The sequence below is a fragment of the Schistocerca cancellata genome, chromosome 4, assembly GCF_023864275.1.
Source record: "Schistocerca cancellata isolate TAMUIC-IGC-003103 chromosome 4, iqSchCanc2.1, whole genome shotgun sequence".
Lineage (NCBI taxonomy): Eukaryota > Metazoa > Arthropoda > Insecta > Orthoptera > Acrididae > Schistocerca > Schistocerca cancellata.
The window spans coordinates 80,880,267-80,902,719 of NC_064629.1; the positions used below are offsets into that span (position 1 = coordinate 80,880,267).

At 40.8% G+C, this 22,453-nt stretch overlaps 1 protein-coding gene across 2 annotated transcripts in view; it reads left to right on the forward strand.

The window, feature by feature from the left end:
- LOC126183774 (uncharacterized) overlaps positions 1 to 22,453 on the forward strand; it is a 485,018-nt gene that overhangs the window by 456,794 nt on the left and 5,771 nt on the right. For both annotated transcript variants that reach the window (XM_049926010.1, XM_049926009.1), the window contains one exon: positions 14,467 to 15,633. In XM_049926010.1, coding sequence (XP_049781967.1) covers positions 14,467 to 15,587 — 1,121 coding nt within the window. In that variant the 3' untranslated portion in view covers positions 15,588 to 15,633. The remainder of the gene's footprint in view (positions 1 to 14,466; positions 15,634 to 22,453) is intronic.

Below are 22,453 nucleotides of genomic sequence, written 5' to 3' on the forward strand. Positions count from 1 at the left end.
TCCGTCTAACACAAACCTGCATGCTAAGCAATTCTATCTCGCCTGTTGTGTGTAACCAGGCCATTGCCCCTGTGTGACGACACATTCTGATATATGTGCAATCCTCCTACCTCTTGGGTAACGTACTGCCTCTGGCTCTCGGCATAGGCAATGAAACTTTGACAATATTCCACGTTTCCAACTCTTTACCATTCTGCGACACTACATATGCATCTTTGGTTGAAATCTAGTGGGTGACAGCTGAGATTATGGTGCATGTGTGCAGCATCAGGCATCACATTTAACTGAAATTACCTGATGTTAGACATCTCTGAAAGAGTTCCACTTTCGAGCAGATGTAGATATGATATATTCTGAAGATCTCTTTTGCATAATGTGTTCATTTAAATTCAATAACAAAAAAGTTTCCCCACATGTCGAAAATTCAGTAATGTCATTAGGAAATCCATTTTCATAAAGTTCTATACATCACCTTAAAAATTAGTTGCTGCAAATAAAACTAATAGAAAAACATAATCCAGCTCTTCCAGAAAACTGTCATGCCAGTTCCATATTTGTAGATCAAATAGTTTGCACATTTGAGTGAGCTGAATTAAATATAAAATTACACAGGTGCTCTGAGTCTGACCTGGTAACTCATCACCGTGTCTACACATATTCCTTCCAAAGTGTCAATTTTAAAGGAATTTTGAACAGACTGTAGTTATAGAGTTTCCTCACAAATATTTGATTTACTCAAAGAATGTGTGACAGATAATACCACCTACATTATACTGGACAGAAAATGTTCCTTAGAAACAAAATTAGTACTGGGCATGCCTAATTACATGTGAAAGTGTCATTAAAGTAGTCAATAGACATAAATGATTTATCAGAGAAGAAAATAATGATAGCTCTGCCATTCTGACCTCAGATGGGCTAATCAGGATCGGCTGACCACAGTGTCATCCTCAGATTACGAGAACACAAACATTATTGTTTTCTATGTATAAATAAATGTAAGGGTCAAGATGCCTAGACTAGTTTCTGAATAATGCAGATGCTTTTTAAATGATTTTAACTTCCTTATTTTGCAATGTGACCATTGCTTTTGTTCCCTTAGTGCTTGAACTTTCCCATATAGTGACTCCAAGCTGTATGTATGACGGAATACTAGTTTTGTAAATTTAAAACTTGGTTTCTTCAAAATACTCTTCTCTTTCTCCAAATGATTCGCATTTAAGATCTGTGATGATTCCTGTTATATTTTTGTGTGACCTATATCAACCAGTTACAGTCTGTGTAATGTGCCTCTGAAGTTGTTTAACCCTTGATCAGGCTTGGTGCACCTGTGTATAAAGTGCGCCAACCACAAAAAACGTCATTGTGTAGCGTTCCATTGTTGTTTTACAATTGTAAGCCCATACCTATTCCTTCATCATTGCGTCAGCTAATAGAGAGATACCTTGTGTTGTCATATGTCCAAGTGAGCAGCAAGAACATAAAACACCCAGCAAGCTAGGTGAGAAAAAAATTGTGATCCGTGCAAGAAAATTACCCAGATTTCAAGCTAGCAGCACAGTCCCACAATGAATGAGCTGTCTACAATTTCATTAGTAATAACATAAATGATTGACAGGGATCAGATGCAACTATGCTGGTTAATTCTCTGAGAGGGTCATCACAGGGTGTAATGCTTGTATGCGGCAATAGAGTGATACAATGAAAGTTTGTTTCATTATGTTTAATTAAACAGTGATTTGGCTCATGTAATATAAGTTTATCTTATCATTTTTGATTAAGCTAAGATTAAAGTGTGATTTTTCTCATACATGTTTACCATGGTAACACAAAGACAGCTATTCTTTACATGTGTACAAAGTAAGCCACACATCCACTCGTGTTACAAAAATCAGCAAGCCCACTCTAGGGTTAATGTATTTCATCGGACTAGCTAGATAAGGACAGAGACAACGAAGTGTAGCTCCAAAATAATTTGTACAGTAAACTTGACATGGTTTTTCTTAATAGATGTACTAAACTTTCCCAGAATTCTCACAAAATGGTAACCCTTCCATTTGCTTCTTGCACTCATATTTTCTTATGTTTTTCTCATGTCATTTCACATTCAAGTATTACCCTAAGTATTTAAATTATATAACAGACTCCAAAAGTTTACCATTCATTAATTAATGTGACACTATTTTTTATCTTATTTATTCACATTGTCTTACAGGAATTCATATATAAGGGGAGTTGGCCTTTTGAAAAACAAGTGGACACATTGCCTAAGTCATTCGCTGCTTTCCACACAGTGAAAGATGCTTTGTTGGTGATCAATGGCTTGTTGTTTATGATCAGCCAATATGGTGATCTTTGCTGTGGATACTTCCTCTTATGGCATTGGTGCTGTTCTGTCACATAAATTTGGTTCTGTCAACTAGAGATGACAGTGTCATCTACATATCTACATACGTACTCCACAATCCACCATACGGTGCGTGGCGGAGAGTACCTCGTACCACAACTAGCATCTTCTCTTCCTGTTCCACTCCCAAACAGAACGAGGGAAAAATGACTGCCTATATGCCTCTGTACGAGCCCTACTCTCTCTTATCTTATCTTTGTGGTCTTTCTGCGAAATGTAAGTTGGCGGCAGTAAAATTGTACTGTAGTCAGCCTCAAATGCTGGTTCTCTAAATTTCCTCAGTAGCAATTCATGAAAAAAATGCCTTCTTTCCTCCGGAGACTCCCACCTGAGTTCCTGAAGCATTTCCGTAACACTCGCGTGATGATCAAACCTACCAGTAACAAATCTAGCAGCCCACCTCTGAATTGCTTCTATGTCCTCCCTCAATCCGACCTGATAGGGATGCCAAATGCTCGAGAAGTACTCAAGAATAGGTCATGTTAGTGTTTTATAAGTGGTCCCCTTTACAGATGAACCACATCTTCCCGAAATTCTTCCAACGAACTGTCTGTAATGGCTGCTGCAACCTTATTGTCTTGCAAAGCAGTAAGTTCCTGAACCACTTGTTCTCAAAGAGCATATGAAACAGGACAAACTCGAACAAAACGCAGCTGTGCATTGTCATTCATTGTGACATGGGCAACAAACTTGCTAGCTTTGCCTAAGCCCTCAGAAAACAAATCCTGAAATTCTGCATGTAATTTAGCAACACTGTCCCAAGGATTAAAGGAAGTAATAAAAAATACATTGTCCTGGAAGTTTAATCCAAACAAACTGAAAGATTCTAGACCAAAAATGTTAGCACTGTTTCAGCAGCTGTCTCAGCAGTGTAAATGTCACTAACATTATCAAATTTTGGAAAGTTGGAGGAAGGCTACAAGTGCCTAGGATGGGAATCTCTTGGCCATTATACACAATCAAGAGTACAGTGCAAGGTGCACAGCGTAAGTTTGCCAAGCAATTCATAAGTGCTACAGCTGAGCAAAGTCACTGAAGCGTCAATGTCAAGTTGCAAATGGACTGATTGCCCAGCAATGGTAAGAGCCACAGAAAAGTTTGTTGTTCTCATGCAGCAGTGCAGATGAGTTGGGAGCCTTTCCTGAATGGCCATTGCACAGTTGTTTTGCACTAACTACACTGTGGGGCTTTGAAAACACACTTACACAGTGTTTGTGACTTAGATTTGTGTGAAGCGGTAGCAGAAGTGGGTGCCCTACATTTTTGTAAGCACACAGACTGTACGTGTCCCTGTTTGCCACAAAAAAAGCAAGTCACTTCACGTGAGGGGCAAGATCAGTGATCATGAGCTGTATTACAGCACATGATTTCACACCTTGTGTTGGATGCGACACAGGTTTACATGAACATTGTGGCTGTGACCAGCCAGGCCATTGTTTGTGAGCTTCCTGTGAAGCCTGTTTGTCTTGTTTATCTACAGAACAAACAGGCTCTACATCAAAACTGTCTGCTGCACTTTCACAGGAATTTCAGTAATCAAGAATCTGCAGAAGGGGTTGGGTATTGAAGAAACTGTTCCCCAATTCCAGAGTCAGCCACACTGTGTGTGATAGCATCGTGAATCATTGCATGACTGTGGTATTTGCCACAGTAACATTTGAACCTACACTGTCTAGTAAGGACTTGAAAATGAGTCACTCGCTGACGGTATGTCTATCCTTGTTGCTTATGCAGCCTAAAGAATTTGCAAGGAGCACCCGCCACTTGAACCCTATCCTCATAAAAATTTGTAAGCACCTGTAATACTTCCTCATATTTTAAATGTTCTGGGTGCAAAGTGGGAAAGAGTTTTGCACACAGTCTATAAACAGTCATTCCTGCCATGGCCAAGAAATAAGAAAGATTGTCAGTACCTTGTATACTATGTACTGTGCTGTGTGCTTTGAACTGTATGAGACATTCATTCCAGTCTTCCTTCATCTCGTCAAACTCTTGAAATGGACCGAGCGAGATGGCGCAGTGGTTAGCACACTGGACTCGCATTCGGGAGGACGACGGTTCAATCACGTCTCCGGCCTTCCTGATTTAGGTTTTCCGTGATTTCCCTAAATCGCTTCAGGCAAATGCCGGGATGGTTCCTTTGAAAGGGCACGGCCGATTTCCTTCCCCATCCTTCCCTCACCCGAGCTTGCACTCCGTCTCTAATGACCTCGTTGTCGACGGGACGTTAAACACTAATCTCCTCCTCCTCCTCTTGAAATGGCAGTACACACACAGGCAGTGTGGGCGGTGGTGCTGCTGTTGGTTCCACCATCATTTTGGAAGCCATCTGTGCCATCATGAAGTGATTCATTACTTCAATCAGTTGCACCATTTGTTGACTCTTAATGTGGATAACCTGAGTTAGATCTATGGCAAGTGGTGCAGCAAGTGACTGCGGTGTCATTATCATTTTGAACTAAGCAATACACAAAGATGCAAAAAGCAATACAAGATAGCACAGAAAAAAGGGGTGCAAAAGCAGCCATGGAACCTAGAACATAAATAGTACAAGTAAAGCAAACACATGGGACACAGAATACAAGTCCACAACAGGTAAAAGCAACCAAAAAGATGACAAGAAGACTTGAAGACTGTCACATGTGGAAATGAAAACATCTTCTTGCCAGGTTTGTTGTGTACTGCTACGTACACAATAGTAAGGAGAAGTGGGCTACGGAAAGGTCATCGTAGGGACGCTGTACAGGAGCAGAAATGATTAGTGAACACATAAATAGAGTAAACAGAAGTTTTACTTAACTTGTAGCTTTCTCCAAGCATTGTGAAGAAATTTTAGAAAATAACAAACGGCAATAAAATCCAGCTATTACAAGAAGCGAAAGAGCATCCTTAATAGCTCCCGCTATTAGTGAACGAGCGAACTATTGAAGGCAGGCAAGACGTAAGACTTTCAAAGACTGGGATTGAGACTGGGCCACGTAACCACAACCAGCCATCCTATATTGTGGTGGCAGAGGGTGCTTGTAGTCGGAGCTGCTGAAGGCATCGTTCCGTGGCCGTGAATCATTGGATCCACCAGATCCCTGTGTGACCGCTATTGCCATCTGTTGGAAACATGCATTTCCATTGCCAACTATGAAATGCTAGCACAGAACACAAAATATACAGAAAGGAAAGCTGGGGGCAGCTCTTTTGATTCATATGAAGCCAAGCATTGCACTCAATACCATGTTGAAACTGAGTAAACACGAAACGATAGCTGCTTACTACTATGGCTCAAAATGGACACTCTTATGAAACAGAACTAATTTAACCAACTAAATGAAAACTTTTATGAAAGGGAATGCTAATGAAACAAGGTGTGGTAAATCATTTCTTAAAAACATATCAGATGAGATGTTTAATTAATTATTGTTCACTTGTTCAAGCTGTGGATTGGCACTGCTTTTCACTTTAGATGAGAATGAAGCTACTTTGTATAAATATCAGTATTTTCCTTGCAGCAATTTTATTTTACTACTTCATTTTTCATTTCTGGGATTGTAAACTAATAAATCAACTTCAATTCCAACAGAAACAGCTGTTATTCAGCACTCTGCAGGAGTTTCAGGGTATACACCAGTGCTGGAATTTTTGTTCAAGTTTTCAACCAGAAAGTAATGCATGAGCATTACTTTAAATGCAGCCAGTATCCTATTAAAATTTTATTTACACAACTGTTTTGAATTAGGCCCAGACCTATAAGTTCACTCTAACATATTACATAATATGAATCTTATTCAATTATTAAATGGTGATTGATAAATGTCATATAGAAACTTTTGCCTAACTTTGTCCTAAATATGTGATGTGTTCAGCTTTTCCATTTGGTGTAGAATGTCTTCTTCTTCATCATTTTCTTTCAGTAATAAGTACTACAATAAACCACGATCACTAGTTCGAGACACGTGCACTTACTTCGCTGATCTTTTCATCACAGTTTTCATGAAAAATATAGCTCCATCAAGTGTAAATAATCAACTAGAAAATAATGAATCCATCTAATTTTATATCTGAAGTTCTCGTGTACAGCTTACAATCACCTCCTGGAAAATTATGTGGAATACCAAATTCTTGTTTGCCTTTCCTTTCCATGGCTGTTATGAAAGTAGTAACAAATACAATATGTTAAACATTACTTCTACACTCCTGGAAATTGAAATAAGAACACCGTGAATTCATTGTCCCAGGAAGAGGAAACTTTATTGACACATTCCTGGGGTCAGATACATCACATGATCACACTGACAGAACCACAGGCACATAGACACAGGCAACAGAGCATGCACAATGTCGGCACTAGTACAGTGTATATCCACCTTTCGCAGCAATGCAGGCTGCTATTCTCCCATGGAGACGATCGTAGAGATGCTGGATGTAGTCCTGTGGAACGGCTTGCCATGCCATTTCCACCTGGCGCCTCAGTTGGACCAGCGTTCGTGCTGGACGTGCAGACCGCGTGAGACGACGCTTCATCCAGTCCCAAACATGCTCAATGGGGGACAGATCCGGAGATCTTGCTGGCCAGGGTAGTTGACTTACACCTGCTAGAGCACGTTGAGTGGCACGGGATACATGCGGACGTGCATTGTCCTGTTGGAACAGCAAGTTCCCTTGCCGGTCTAGGAATGGTAGAATGATGGGTTCGAAGACGGTTTGGATGTACCGTGCACTATTCAGTGTCCCCTCGACGATCACCAGTGGTGTACGGCCAGTGTAGGAGATCGCTCCCCACACCATGATGCCGGGTGTTGGCCCTGTGTGCCTCGGTCGTATGCAGTCCTGATTGTGGCGCTCACCTGCACGGCGCCAAACACGCATACGACCATCATTGGCACCAAGGCAGAAGCGACTCTCATCGCTGAAGACGACACGTCTCCATTCGTCCCTCCATTCACGCCTGTCGCGACACCACTGGAGGCCGGCTGCACGATGTTGGGGCGCGAGCGGAAGACGGCCTAACGGTGTGCGGGACCGTAGCCCAGCTTCATGGAGACGGTTGCGAATGGTCCTCGCCGATACCCCACGAGCAACAGTGTCCCTAATTTGCTGGGAAGTGGCGGTGCGGTCCCCTACGGCACTGCGTAGGATCCTACGGTCTTGGCGTGCATCCGTGCGTCGCTGCGGTCCGGTCCCAGGTCGACAGGCACGTGCACCTTCCGCCGACCACTGGCGACAACACCGATGTACTGTGGAGACCTCACGCCCCACGTGTTGAGCAATTCGGCAGTACGTCCACCCGGCCTCCCGCATGCCCACTATACGCCCTCGCTCAAAGTCCGTCAACTGCACATACGGTTCACATCCACGCTGTCGTGGCATGCTACCAGTGTTAAAGACTGCGATGGAGCTCCGTATGCCACGGCAAACTGGCTGACACTGACGGCGGCGGTGCACAAATGCTGCGCAGCTAGCGCCATTCGACGGCCAACACCGCGGTTCCTGGTGTGTCCGCTGTGCCGTGCGTGTGATCATTGCTTGTACAGCCCTCTCGCAGTGTCCGGAGCAAGTATGGTGGGTCTGACACACCGGTGTCAATGTGTTCTTTTTTCCATTTCTAGGAGTGTATTTATTCTGCAGTGTAAGTAACATAAAAATTGAAAAAAGAAAAGATAAAATTGTTTCCACAGACAGGCTCGAACCTGCGAACCTTGGCTTACCGTTCAATGCTCTTTCCACTTGCCATGCAGTGCTTCGAAATGGCTCATCCCTCATCTGAGCCATGCCAGAAATTCTATTTTCTTTTAATTACCTGGCCATCTGGAGTCTCCACTTCTGTCCCTTTTATTTCTGGCCAAGCCCTGCATATTCCATAAATTTGGACGAAATCAGTGATGATGAATAAGCACTGTCCCCTGTGAGCTGCAGGCTACTTGTGTATTGTACACTCAGGTAGCATGCTCAGATAAAATTCTTTAATTTCTATTTTCTCCATACTGTGTGGGATTGGCTTTCCTTCCAACTTTAAAAATGATTACAATATATTAGCTACATTTAGTATACAGCAACATGCATGTAAAATGAACCAGATGTAAAGTAGCCAGTGACCACATATTTTTCTGCAAACCATTGAAATTCTGTGTTACACAATACTTGTAAATTAAGTATCACAGTATCACAGTAACTACAACCCATAACAAAAAAACAGATACTTCATCATCAAGCTGTGATATGAAATTATTAAGACACAAAATAAATCAGTTTTATATGACAATTATTTTCCTCGGGATTGTGTGAGAAGTATTATATACAGTAGCAAAGATGTGCAAACATGAAACAAGTCATTATTAATTTTTTAAAGAAAAAGGAGTACCTCTATTGAATAATTAACCACAGGAGTTGATGTAGCTTTGCATCATTTACATACAGTATTCTTTACAGTTTAATGAGCTTTTACTGTTTACAGCAAGAAAATCAGAAAACTCGTATTTCTTATGTACTGCTATCAGTTGCTTCATGGGAATCACTCGATACTGTCCTGTGTTGTCTTTTCTCTTACTACTGCTCATTATATGTTTCTACAGTACATCAAACAACTGTTTACCTGTAGGTGAACCCAGGAGCTAAAATGCACAATTAAAAAATAAAATATCCATTTGCCTTTGGCTTCAATCACAGCTGGTTACTGGGTTTCAATATCACAGACTTCATGCATGCACACTAAATTTTTGTGCATGGATTTTAGCTGCTGAGTTTCTGTTCTGTATACTCTCTATTCTGTGAAACCGGTAAGGGTGGTATCGATCTATGGTACCACAATTTTGAATAAAAACTTGAACTTTTGATGGCTATCCCTGCTACTGTTGCCAGGAGTAAAAACCACTGACTGCTGGGGCTGACATGGTTTTCCCTACCTACAGGTTTTATACAATCTGCAACTCCAAATACCACATACAGGATTTTCATATTCTCTTGCTGGCTACACGCAAACTATTAGTCCTACAGAAAAAAATGAATGGATCTTTCTGTAGGAAATTTAATGTAGTTAAATTTTGTACTGGGATACAATTTTGCTAGAGGCTGTAGTTTTTTAATTATTCAAGAAACACATACAGCCGGCCAGAGTGGCCGAGCGGTTCTAGGTGCTTCAGTCTGGAACTGCGCGACTGCTATGGTCGCAGGTTCGAATCCTGCCTCGGGCATGGATGTGTGTGATGTCCTTAGGTTTAAGTAGTTCTAAGTTATAGGGGACTGATGACCTCAGGTGTTAAGTCCCATAGTGCTCAGAGCCATTTTAACCATACAAAAGTGCCCTTCAGACATGTTTTTCTTGAATAACTCAAAAACTGTGGCTTCCAGCAAAAACATATTCCAGAGCAAAATTTAACTACACTAAATTTCCTACGAAAAGGTCCTGTTCATTTTTTTAGGACCAATAGTTTTTACAAAGTGAGTGAGAGGATAAGAAAATCTCATGTGTAGTTTTTGAAGGCATTGCGGGCTGCGTAAAACCCGTAGATAGGGGCAGCTGAATCACCGTGTATGGGCACAATTGCAGCATTTGGCACCAATCAGAGAGGGCCAAAATGATGTATGTGCAGAAGGTGGGTTGGTCAGCTCATAGCAGCTCTGACCCACAGTGGTATTGAATGGCAGCAAATGGCACGAGAGGCTGCTGCCATGTTTGATACTGCCGCTCTTGCATATCTGTAAGTGTCTAGCATCCATCTTTAGTCTCTTTCAGTATCCAGACTCGAACATATGCCCTAGTAAGTGTGTACCGATGATCTCTGCTAAAGCTGTTGCTGTTTATTCTTATCTTGGACACTCTCTTTATAATGGAATCCCAATATGTTGATGCATAAGCCAAGACTCTCATCTTTTCAAAATGTATTATACATCCATTTTTCAGGCAGTGCTCAGCTAGGGCCAACTTGTCAACCTCCCTTTGTTCAATATGTCACTGGTGCTCAGTACAGTGCTCTGCAACAGTGCAAATTGTTTGACCCGTATAGATGTTGCCACATTTTCGAGGGACACCGTACACACCGACCACATGAAGAGCCATGTCATCTTTAACAGTATGCAGCATATCTTGTATTCTGGGGGCAAGCCAGAACAGTGGCCGCAGCCCATGTCTCTACAGCACACATCCTAACTTGCTACACAGTGCCCTTCAGCTAGCTCACAAGGCGTCCTACACTGGTGGCACCTGAAAGCATTTGCAATGTCTCATTTCCTATAACTATTCCCTCTGAACACATGTCTCAAATGCTGAAATTCAGACTGTAGGTACTTGTTGTCAGAAATAATCTTTGCTCTGTGTACTAATGTGTTCATGACCACTTTCTTGTGCATAGTTTGGTGTTCAAGTATCAGTCAGTGTGCATTGGTTTCCTGTACACTAAATGACCAAGCTGGCCACCTGCCTTCCACTCAACTAAACCATCCAAGAGTGGTAGCTTGCCATCCTTAACCAATTCAATAGTAAATTTAGTGTTGGGATCAACACCATTCATTTGGTCAATGAACTGTTGCAGTGCATTTTCACCTTGAGGCCATATTTAGAAAGCAAGGCAGATGCATTGCCACAGAGTTCAGGGCTTGCTCCTGAAAGAGCCGCATGAAAATTTCTGTGACTGTCAAAGATAGTGATGATCCCATTGCTGTGTCATCTGTCATGTCACAATATTCACTGTAGTAAGTAGCAGCAGGTTAGGACATGTGCTGCAGAGACATGGTCTGGGACCAGTGGTCCAGCCTGCCCTCAATATGTGTGCTGCACCCTGTTACAGATGACATAGCCTTACATGTTCTCGATGTATATGGTGTCCCTTACAAATGTAGCTGCATCTATATAGGTCAAACAATTCACACAGTTGTGGAGCATTGTACCAAGCACAAGCAACATATTAAACAAAGGGACCGTGACAAGTCGGCCATAGCTGAGCATTGTCTGGAAAACAGACACAAAATACAGTTTGAAAAGATGAGAGTCTTGGCTCCTGCATCAACATATTCATTTTCTGTTATTAGAGGGTGGCCACAATTAAAATAAACAGCAACAATTTTAACAGAGACCAGGGATACACACTTAGTAGGATGTGGGGGTAGGCTTTGGATACTGAAAGAAAGCAAAGATGGGTGCTTGATGCTTGTAGGGAGGTGGGAGCAGCAGTTCCAAATGTGGTACCAGCCCTTCATGCCAATTGACGTCATTCAGTCCAGTGGCAGGCCAGAGCTACTATCAGCTGTTCAACTCATCTTCCAGTTAAATATGTAGTTTTGGCACTTTCTGATTGGTGCATATTGCTGCAATCATGCCTATATAAGTGGATGCTGGCCCCAGCAGTCAGAGGTTTTTACTCCTTACAGTGATGGTGGAGATAAGCATCAAAAACTCAGGTGTTTTACTCAAAATGAGGCAGCCTGAAAACCAATACAATTTTATTCAACAATAACATAAATGACAAAAGGTAATTCAGTGTGGGTTCTAAACAAAAGTGTCCATAGTCAGAACATTCAGATAAACCAGTTAAGAAGCATATCCCACCAACTGACAACCCTTGTAAAAGGTAGATCTAAATAAATTCACTAAATGTGAATAACTTGATGTCAGCTGTATTATGTGCAGATGTTCAGATGTTGGTGACATGAAAATTTTTGCTAGACCATGACTTGAACTTGGATTTCCACCTTATTGCAAGCAGTCACCTTGCTATTAGACTATCTGTGCACACCTCCTGGACTGACCCAGTAGTCTGCCTACAAAAATACAGAAACTTTCTGTTGATGCTTAAGGGAACCTGAATTTCCAACTTATTGTGAGCAATCACCTTGCTATTAAACTATCTGTGCACGCCTCCTAGACTGATCAAACATCCATATGTGACACTGTCTACATCCCCACCTTTTAAAAGGCAAGTTAATAAGTAGTCTGCTTATAAAAATACAGGGACTTTCTGTAGATGCTTAAGGTCTATCTGATGGTAAGGAATCTTATAGTGTTAAAATTCATCTGATAATAAATTTTTTTAGTAATTGTATATGTTATCATTTGTGTTAGCAAGTCTGATCAGAATTGTTGCTATGCGTAAAATATGTGATACTGCATGTTTTGTATCCCTGTTGTGTCCTTTATTGTATATACACTCATTGTACACAGTGTAATCCTACAAGATCACATTACAGTCAAATCAATACTGTGTAAAAGTCATAATGCAGTATTTTGAGGAAAAGATATGAGTGATTAGAGACATTTCAGGGCATGCCAACAGTCATATTTTCTTCTCTACTTAGACAAAAGGAATAGGATATGGAGAGGCTAAGGTTCATAGAAATGTATGTGCTGTGTGCCTTATCTCTTCAATCACATACCACCTCCAAAAGTCTGACAAAGGAGCACTCCCCTTGTGACTCAGTGCCATTTCGACTACCTCTCGTAGTGTCCTGAAATGAGGAATGTCCTACTCACTATCCTTCCCACCCCTCCCATAGTGGTATTTCACCACCCACTACACCTGCACAATATCCTTGTCCATGCCTACTCTACCCCTGCTCCCAACCCCTTGCCTCCTGGCTCATATCTCTCTAATAGACCTATATGCAAAACCTGTCCCCTGTGTCTTATCACCATCACCTACTCCAACCTGGTCACAAGCATCACCTATCCCTTCAAAGGCATGGCTGTATGTGAAAAAAGTCATGTGATCTAAAAGTTAAGCTGCAACCGATGTGCTGCAGTCTATGTGGGCATGACAACCAACAAGCTGTCTGTCTGCATGAATGGCCACCGACAAACTGTGGCCAGAAAACAGCTCAACAACCCAGTTGCTGAGCATCCTGCACAACACTACATTCTGCATTTCAGTGACTGCTTCACTGCCTGCACCATCTGGATCCTCCCTGCCAACACCAGCTTTTCTGAATTGCAGAGGTGGGAACTTTCCTTACAATATGTCACATGTTCCCTTAACCCTCCTGGCCTCAACCTTTGTTAGTCTATGCTTCACCCACCTACCATCTTCCCTGTTCCCAGTCCAGTACTACTTAGCATTCTATTCCAACACACTCACAGTCTTTTTTACTTCTCTCCTTCTCCATTCCCCCCCCCCCCCCCCCACACCCCCACACCCCACCCTGCCAACCCTCTGTCTAACCTTCCATCTGCACCTAGCTGCCCAAACCTCTGCCCACCATGTCCCTGTATGCTCCCACAAGCAGCACTTTACTGTCCCCGACCCCTACGCTGCTATCCCTCCCCCTCCCCATTCCAGCCTCCTCTTACCACACCACCCAGGCTGCCTCTCCCACATGCGCCATTGCTCACAGTCTGGTCTCGGCAACCAGATATAGTGATCATATGTGAATGGATATGGGCTTTTTTTTGTGTGTGTGTGTGTGTGTGTGTGTGTGTGTGTGTGTGTGTGTGTTGTCTACTTCAGAAGAAAGTCTTTTGGCCAAAAGATTACTTGTTTAGCAGTCTTTTTGTTGTGCCTGTCTGTGACTCAACATACCCTTTTCATAATACTGCCACTAATCAGTTCCTTTATTCCTAGGGCTGAGCCTCCATATCCCCAAAAGGTTATTCTCTCTGTTTCAGAACTGTCTGAATCCACATTTATTATTAGAATGCTCTAAAACATTATCAAAGTAAAGATAGAAATAGATTTTGCACACATGTAACAAAACAGTCACTAGAAGTAACTGAAGACGTGTCAGTTACATGTTTACATTAATAATTTCAAATATATTCAGAATTCTACAGTTTTATGAGTTTCCATAGACATTTTAGTGATCTGAATGATAATAACTTAGGGCAGTAAAAAGTGGAATCAGACTCTACCTCAGGAAACATGTACATCAGTAAGAACTCGTGAAAGTTCTGTAAATGGAATGTCAAAGAAACGAATAAAACTGAAGATTCTATTTGAGGACAGGAGTGATGCATTACTTCTAAACCAAAATTCATCAATGCTAAGGTCTGATCAAATTCAAAATCATTTTGTATTATCTTCTGTCCTATTTTTGACTTTTAGTAACAGGTAACAGATATTAAATAATAAATCTTTACTCCACAGGTAAATTGGAATCCTCATCTTGTCGGTACGGTAGCACTACCTCTCGTGAAGGATCGTCAAAAGTTGCTTCCTTCTACCATACTATAAGTGGGAAAGTCTTAGGTTCAAGGGATAGTGATAGATCTGATCCTTGTGTAGTTTCTGAACAATCTCTCAGTTCAAATCTTCATACACACCATCATTTGCCTCCTCCTCCCCCACCAACATCCTCCAGGAGACCTCAGTCTCACCACGAAGACATGACAGCATCTGATTTGATGGGGACTGCAGCATGCACGGACGGACGTGAAAGGCTCGACAGTCACTTAAAAGACAAGTTGCACGATACAATGGGTCGAGCTACAATGGTGGGACGTGCCATTCGCCCAGGATCAGTTGGTGATAAAGTAGAGGACAGAGCAGGAATGGTAAATGAAGAAAGTGAATATCAAAGAATATTTGATGCAACTGCTACAACATCACCTGTCAGTGATGGTTCAGTAGGGGGAAGTGTAACAAAGCAAGCTGTAAGAGCTATGGTGCATCGTGAACCTAGTGCTGTAGCTAGCACACCGTCATCACCCCACAGGCAGAGGGGTCATCTCAGTAAAATGGTTAGGATGTACCCAGCATCTGACACAGAAGATAATGTATTTTATACTCCAGAGGAACAAACTGGAGAAGATAAGTCCAAAAAACAGAATTCTTGTGAAAGTTTGACATTAAGCACAGTTTCGGTTAATAGCAGAAGATCGTCAATGGATTTAGGAGATAGAAAAACATTAGTTGTAGTCATTGGAACTAGTAGTAAAGCAACCAAAGCCAGGTTAATGCAGAAACAAAGATCATGGGAAACATTTCCTCCAAAGAAACGGAGCACTGAAGAGCAAAGAGAGAGCTACAGTAAATTTTGTAGAGATCCTGATGCATTTAGAGGTGGCTTTGAATGCAGACCACAGAGTGATGGGGGAGGCCAGAGTACAGCTGGGACCAGGGGAGAAGGAGGAGCCCTGAAGAAAGCAGACAGCTTTGAGGGCCATGAAGAAGCAGTAAGAACATTGGTTGCAGCAGTTCAGGAAACAAGAACACAGCAAATGCAGCAACAAAGGAAGCAGTCTCAATCAAAGTCTAGCGGCAACTAAAATAAAAGTATTTCAGAAGCTTATGAAGGAAGGATCTTATTTGTTGGTAAGCAGTTTGAAACTTTTGCTATCTATAAACAGTGTTCATGATTCTGTTAACAATTGTAGAAGGATGTCAATAAATGCTATCTCTGACTGGATACATAGTCATAAGTGACATACCTATCTTGACTGTGAATAATGTCGCACACCTCTATTCTTATGCAAAAAGAGCTCATACTATTTATACTTTCTTTTTGTTTATTTGACTGTAGATCTTAAATCTCTTCAATTAAATGTTGAAAGTCTTGCAGAGCCAAGAATCATTATCTACTGTAACACAAATTTCATGGAACCTCTTGTTTTGCCAAACCATTTTATGTCAGTTGTAATAATGATGGTAGTAATTATTTATAATGAAGACTCATGGTAACTGGTAAATATTATATTGATTTTTGTAGTTTAGAATGTAACAGTTCAATTTCAGCAATGATATTCTGTTTTATCACTGATGTGTAGTACATAGAAAGAGTAGCTACTGCATAGGTAATTAAAAGTGCAGAAACAGATATGGAACTGTACATTTTATACAAACTATCAAAGAAATCTGGGTTTCCTTCACACTATTGTTTTAAAATTGTTACTACTTAAAAAAAAAACAGAAACAGAATGTACTCCTTTCCCAGGAAATGCAACTCTTTTAATGTAGAACATGACAAAAATAGATTAAGGCCTCTATGTACACTTTTTGTACATTCATGTAGCAGTTGTGGTATACACTCTAAAAAAATGATTGACCATGTAACTTTATGGAATTTTAAATTGAGTTGCTATGACAAATGGCAGTTTGTGCTCAGTGAGTGGTCATTCACACAGATATTTTATATGAATTAAATTTTGTTAAATATTTTCAGAGTTTTGTGCATGTATACCGTGACTGCTCTTTAACGAATAATATACAATGGCAGAAATAATTTCAAATATCAATGGTAAACCTTTTCTGTCATTATATTGCATTCTTTGTAATCATTCTATAAATGGCTATCGCTCCTTAGAGTTCCTTTTGTCTTTGTTAGTGTAGGACAGCTAAAATAATATGTTTGATATGCATTTGTATATACATGGCCTATTTATCATTATTTTACCCTACAGAACCATGAATTTTCAAGTGTACAACAAAATCACTAATGAAACAAAAAGTGGTACTTGAAATTAATGCTCAAATATAAATGAATATATTGTATTCACAAATGGTTCCAGTAAATCAGCTATGTGATTCTTACTTTATTCCTGTCACTCTTAGGTTCATTTACTCACTAATATCCTTTATTACTTACTTACTTACTTATTCACTCACTCACTTACTTAAGATATGGCTATATGCAAGTACAATAAATTTCTTTTTACTATGGTACCTAAAAATACAAGCTACCTCTTTGAAATGAGAAAAGATACTGAGTGTCCTTTGACCATGAATACAATTCAATTTAAGGTAACACAGCACCAGTCTTCCCTAGCATTTTCATGTAAAATGTTTTATTTCAAGGTATGACATCTGATATTTATTTTTATTTGTTGCCAAGTGACAGCGGCACTTTATGTGGAGTACTCTACGTCGTACATTCTACATATTGCTGTGCTGATGGCAGTATGAAACATTTAAATTTGCATGAAATTATTTTCAGTACATTGTAGAATTGTAACTTTACTTACCACACAGTGCTTGCAAAAATATCAACCAATCTCTGACATGTCACTTGTTTTTCACCACCCAAATAAATATGCTGTAAGTTCTAGCAAATAATATAAGCACACATACACCCCTTGTGGGGATGCTTTTAGTGTTTCTTTTAGAATACCATTGACACATTGCAAAGGACTGACCATTATTCAATTCAGCACCTTGTCTCTGAACAACAAATAGTAGCTGGGGTATTTCCCAGGAAACAGACTGTGACAAACAGCAGTGAACATTTCTGAGTGGCTTTTTCTTTAAACTCTCAGCAGAGGCACAGTACAATTGTAAACTTAATTCAAACATTGGCTTTGTATGTGCTTACATCATGACAAATGCAGGTATCACATTTTCCGATCAAGCATTGATACTTTTGCTATAACACTGCTTGAGCACGGCACCCGAGTACACCACTTGTTCTGTCCCGTTCTCGTGGCCCACCAGGCACATCTCAGCCACATGCTTCTGGCTTGCCCCACTGCAGTTGACAATCCCTTCACTTGCTGCTGACCTCTGTGCCAGAGGATCTCTGGCAATGATCAGGCTGAAGAGAGGTCATTGCCCTTTGATGTGACTATCAATAAGTCCCAACTTGTCATATACTCCCCCCCCCCCCTCCCCCCCCCGTTTGATTTCGGCCATCGCCAAAGAGCCCATACTTGCCCCAAGTGTCCAGTTTTATGTGGAAGAGATGAGCTCTAATCTGTTGGCTAGATCCAAGGTCCCCTAAATTCACTGTAACAGTGTAAGAAATCCAATGAACTCCAGGGGTCCCTTCAAACATGGTAAAAAGTTTTTTGTGAATCTCTCCAATGCCTTACTGGCTCCATGATAGTTCCTAATGAACACCTGGTCCCCAGCAAGATAAGTGTCTGGCTGCCTTCCTCAATTATAGCGTTTTTGTTCTCTTTTGCAGTTCACAGAATATTCCTTTTTGGTGAGCGTCCACTTTACAGTCACCTGACAAGAATCCATGTTCTCCAGTAATAAGTCCTCAATGGACCACAAACTGCAGAGGGGGTTGGCTAACCTATAACCCAACATGAGATCAGCCAGAGCAGCCTTATGATTCTTGTGCTGAGCAGTATTGAAGGCCATTGTGAGCCATGGCAACAAACAGTTCCGTCCACCTTGATTGCTACTATGGTATGCTATTAATGCAGATTTCAAAATGTGATTAATTCTATCTGCATATGGAGGTTTAGGATAATAGGGTGTTGTTGTAAGGTGACAGATTCCCATACCAAAGTGAAATTGTTTTAACTTGGTAGATGTAAAGGTGGCAGCATTATCTGTCACCAAACATTGGGGTGTGTAAAATGTTCCAAAAATGCCTTGTAAATTCTGAATAACTATCTGAGTGTTAGCAGCTCAGGTTGATAACAACCAAAAAAATTGCATAAACATGTCTACACAAATGAGAATAAATTTATTACCACTAACTGACCAAGGCAGAGGACCCAAATAGTCAATATACATTCATTGGAAAGACTTCTCCACTACCTTGGATGCCAAGAGTCCCACTTTACTATTCCATGCTGACTTACTAGTGGCACAGACACCACAGGCCGCCTTGAGGATCTCCTTATCCATTCCGCTCCTGATGAAGTGGTGCCTGATCTTTTCCATCATTTTCCAGATTCCCAAGTGCCCGCCCACAGGTGAGTCATGAAAATAATGGAAGAGCAATGGGCACAGTTTCTTAGGAGTGATGATCTTCAATTATTTTAAGCCACATTCTCTGCAATATATCACTCTGTCCCGCACTATGTACCTGTCACCAAACATTGGGATATGTCAGATATTCTAAAAATTCCTTGTAAATTCTGAATAACTATTTGAATGTTAGCAGTTCAGGTTGGTAACAACCAAACAAATTGCATAAACATGTCTACACAAATGAGAATAAATTTATTACCACTAACTGACCAAGGCAGAAGACCCACATAGTCAATGTACATTCATTGGAAAGGCTTCTCCACTACCTTGGATGCCAAGAATCTCACCTTACTATTCCATGCTGATGTACTGATGGCACAGACTTCACAGGCCACTACTGCTTTGTGGATCTCCTTATCCATTCCACTCGTGATGAACTGGTGCCTGATCTTTTTCCCAGTTTTCCAGATTCCCAAGTGCCCGCTCACAGGTGAGTCATGAAAATAATGGAAGAGCAATGGGTGCAGTTTGTTAGGAGTGACAATCTCCATTTGTTTTGAGCCATGTTCTCTGCAGCACACAACTCTGTCCCTCACTACATATGGTGGTTATCTCTTTTCAAACTCTCTTTGATTAGGCATAGATCCTGGTTCTGATCCTACAACTCTCTAATATTCCTGACAAGACACAGGATCTGATTCCATATAGATGCCAGAATAGGCTCCTCATATTGATATTAGGTAGTGCCAGCACCACGGAAGTTTTTCAGGCTTTCTTCAGACTGGCAAACACTGCCCACTGAGATGCCCCCAGTACAATTTACACCCTTTTTTACAAAGCTCATTCAATGGGGCTGGCATTTCAGTAAATTCACCAAAGAATGTCCTAAAAAAATTATTATCCTAATGGACTGAGCTACTTTCTTTACATTGTGTGGTGTTGGGAATTTCTCAATTGCTCACACCGGATCAGTATATAAATTTTCTCCTGTTGCTGTATGTCTTAAGAACTTCATAGATAATTCAGCAAATACTACCTTTGTAGGATTGACCATTAACCCAGCCATTCTCAAATATTCAAATACCTCACACAGATCTTGAAAATGCTCTTGAATAGAACAAATGAAGTATTCAAACTTTATATCCAGAAATATCATGTTCAAGAACTGGGAAAGTACAGCAGTGCCTATCACTAGGCCAAATAATACTCAGTTAAACTCTAACAGGTTTCAGTCAGTAACACAGGCTGTTACTGGTTTGGAAGCTTCATCAAATGGTATCTGATTATAAGCCTTGTTAAGGTTAAGAGTGGTAAATATATGAGCCCCCTTAAACCATCCAAATACCAAATGCAAGCCAGGAAGAGGTATTGCCCTTAAAATGACCTTTTTATTAAACTTCTGGTAGTGAACCACTGGCCAATGTTCACTGTTGGCCTTTGGCACCAAAAACATAGGTGCAGCATAAGGTAATTTTGAGGGGCAAATGACACCCTTCTATAACATCTTATCCCCTAGCTCCCTTAAAAGCTTCACCGTAGGTGAAGGTAATGTATAGGGTGGCTTCTTTACCAGTACTTGATCCAATAATTCAATGCAGTGCTCTAGTAATCCGGTAATCCTTAAGTTATCCACGAGAACATCTGAATACTTGGTGCACTCTCCTTTGATTTGTTTCCTTAATACCTCATCCAAGTGGGCCAGTTGTTCTTCCAACAGTTAAGCCTTACCTTGACACCCATTTTCACCCTTCTGTGCCTCACCTGTGACAAACACAACAGCCTTTTGTTCATGTGGGCAAAAGGAGAACATTCTTTGGGAACAAAATTTAAAACAAAACTGACCAGTAGGCCAATCAGGATCTAAACACACCTCAGCAATTCTAAAAATATAATTGGTCACTAAATTTTCTAATACCTGCATATCATCTTACAGGCAAATGCCCCAACATTGACTTCAATCGTAACACAACCCTTCACTCTTCACTTAGTTTTATTTGCCGTCCAATACTTTCCAGACTCTGGCCTCAATCTTTCCCATTTGCATATATGCTTATATTTAAAAAACCAATCATAATTAACCACCAGAATGACAGTGCCTAGTCCCGACATCCCATACGCAGCTTTCCCATTAAGGGCGGCACTTACATACAGCAACCACAGACCTTCCTTGAGATGAATCGCATTCGTAACCTTTCCCTAACCATTAATTAATTGTCATAATGCTTGCCGCTCCCTTTGTGTGTCTGCACACTCATGCTTTGTTAGTCCTTGCTCACCATAGCCCCAGCAGACCAATTTATACACTCCTCGACCCACTGTTGCAGGTGTCGATTATTCTGGTCAGACATGTGTGTTACCGTGCCACTCCATTTCACGTACATGTTCCCATTCACACTCACTGTTCTGTATCTACCTTGTACCTCCCTTTGGGTATTAAAACATTCAGTGGCCTGTACCTAACATTTCTTCTAACTGTGTGAAGCTTTTTGGAATCCCACAAAATACTGCACATTGCCTCATTTTGGGGTTTAATCCACCTAAAATATGCATTATCACCTCCTCCTCCATATACTGCAGAGCAAAATCTACTACTCATCTTCTAAACCATTCCACATATTTTATTAGTGATTCATCAAGGCCTTGTTCACATTTGTAATATTGGAAAATAAATTCTTGTAAGGCATGAGGTGGAATTAGGCTAACAATTTTTCTTGAAATTGTCTCCCAGTATTATTTTCTTTTATGGTGAGCAATACTTCACCACACAAGCACTCCTGCATCTTTACCACCATAATGTGTAACATATCAACATCAATAATTTGACATGCCTGTGCCATTCCCTGAAATTCAGACATGAAATAGAGCAGTTACACTAATTGTTCAACTAATGTCAATGACAATTTAACACACTCCAGGAGAATTTCTTGTAATGGGTTAGATACTTTAGCAAACAATGTTTCTGGGATGTTTCACACCACTTCGTTCTTATCACTACTTCCTTCTCCCAGCTCATCAGGTATTTGAATAATGCTGTTAAGTTGGAATTATTTCTGAATCGAATTATTATAAGCTAGTAACTTCTGAGCCTGAGTCTTACCTACCCCATCCCAATCACTCATCTGTCTAAATAGTGATCGAAACAAGCATACATCTGATTGGCAGTAATATCATCTTTATCCTGCAGAACTTCAACATTTTTTTCAAATGTGGCAGAAATTGAGGCGGCATCAAGACTTACCTCCTCGAGGTCCAAAAGCCTACATATGGGTGGTGTATTGTGACTCTGACATAATGCTCTCATCTGTTCGTGAACCATACCTTCCACTTCAATATTCCTTCTTCACAACCGATAGATCAGCTCACCCTGCCACAAACAAGTCAGATCCCTGGAAATACTGAAATAACAAAGGCAGATCAGCTTTCAACAACCAACAGAACAAATATATTACTGTAACTACAATGACTACACCTCAATCGATTGAGCTCGCTGTCC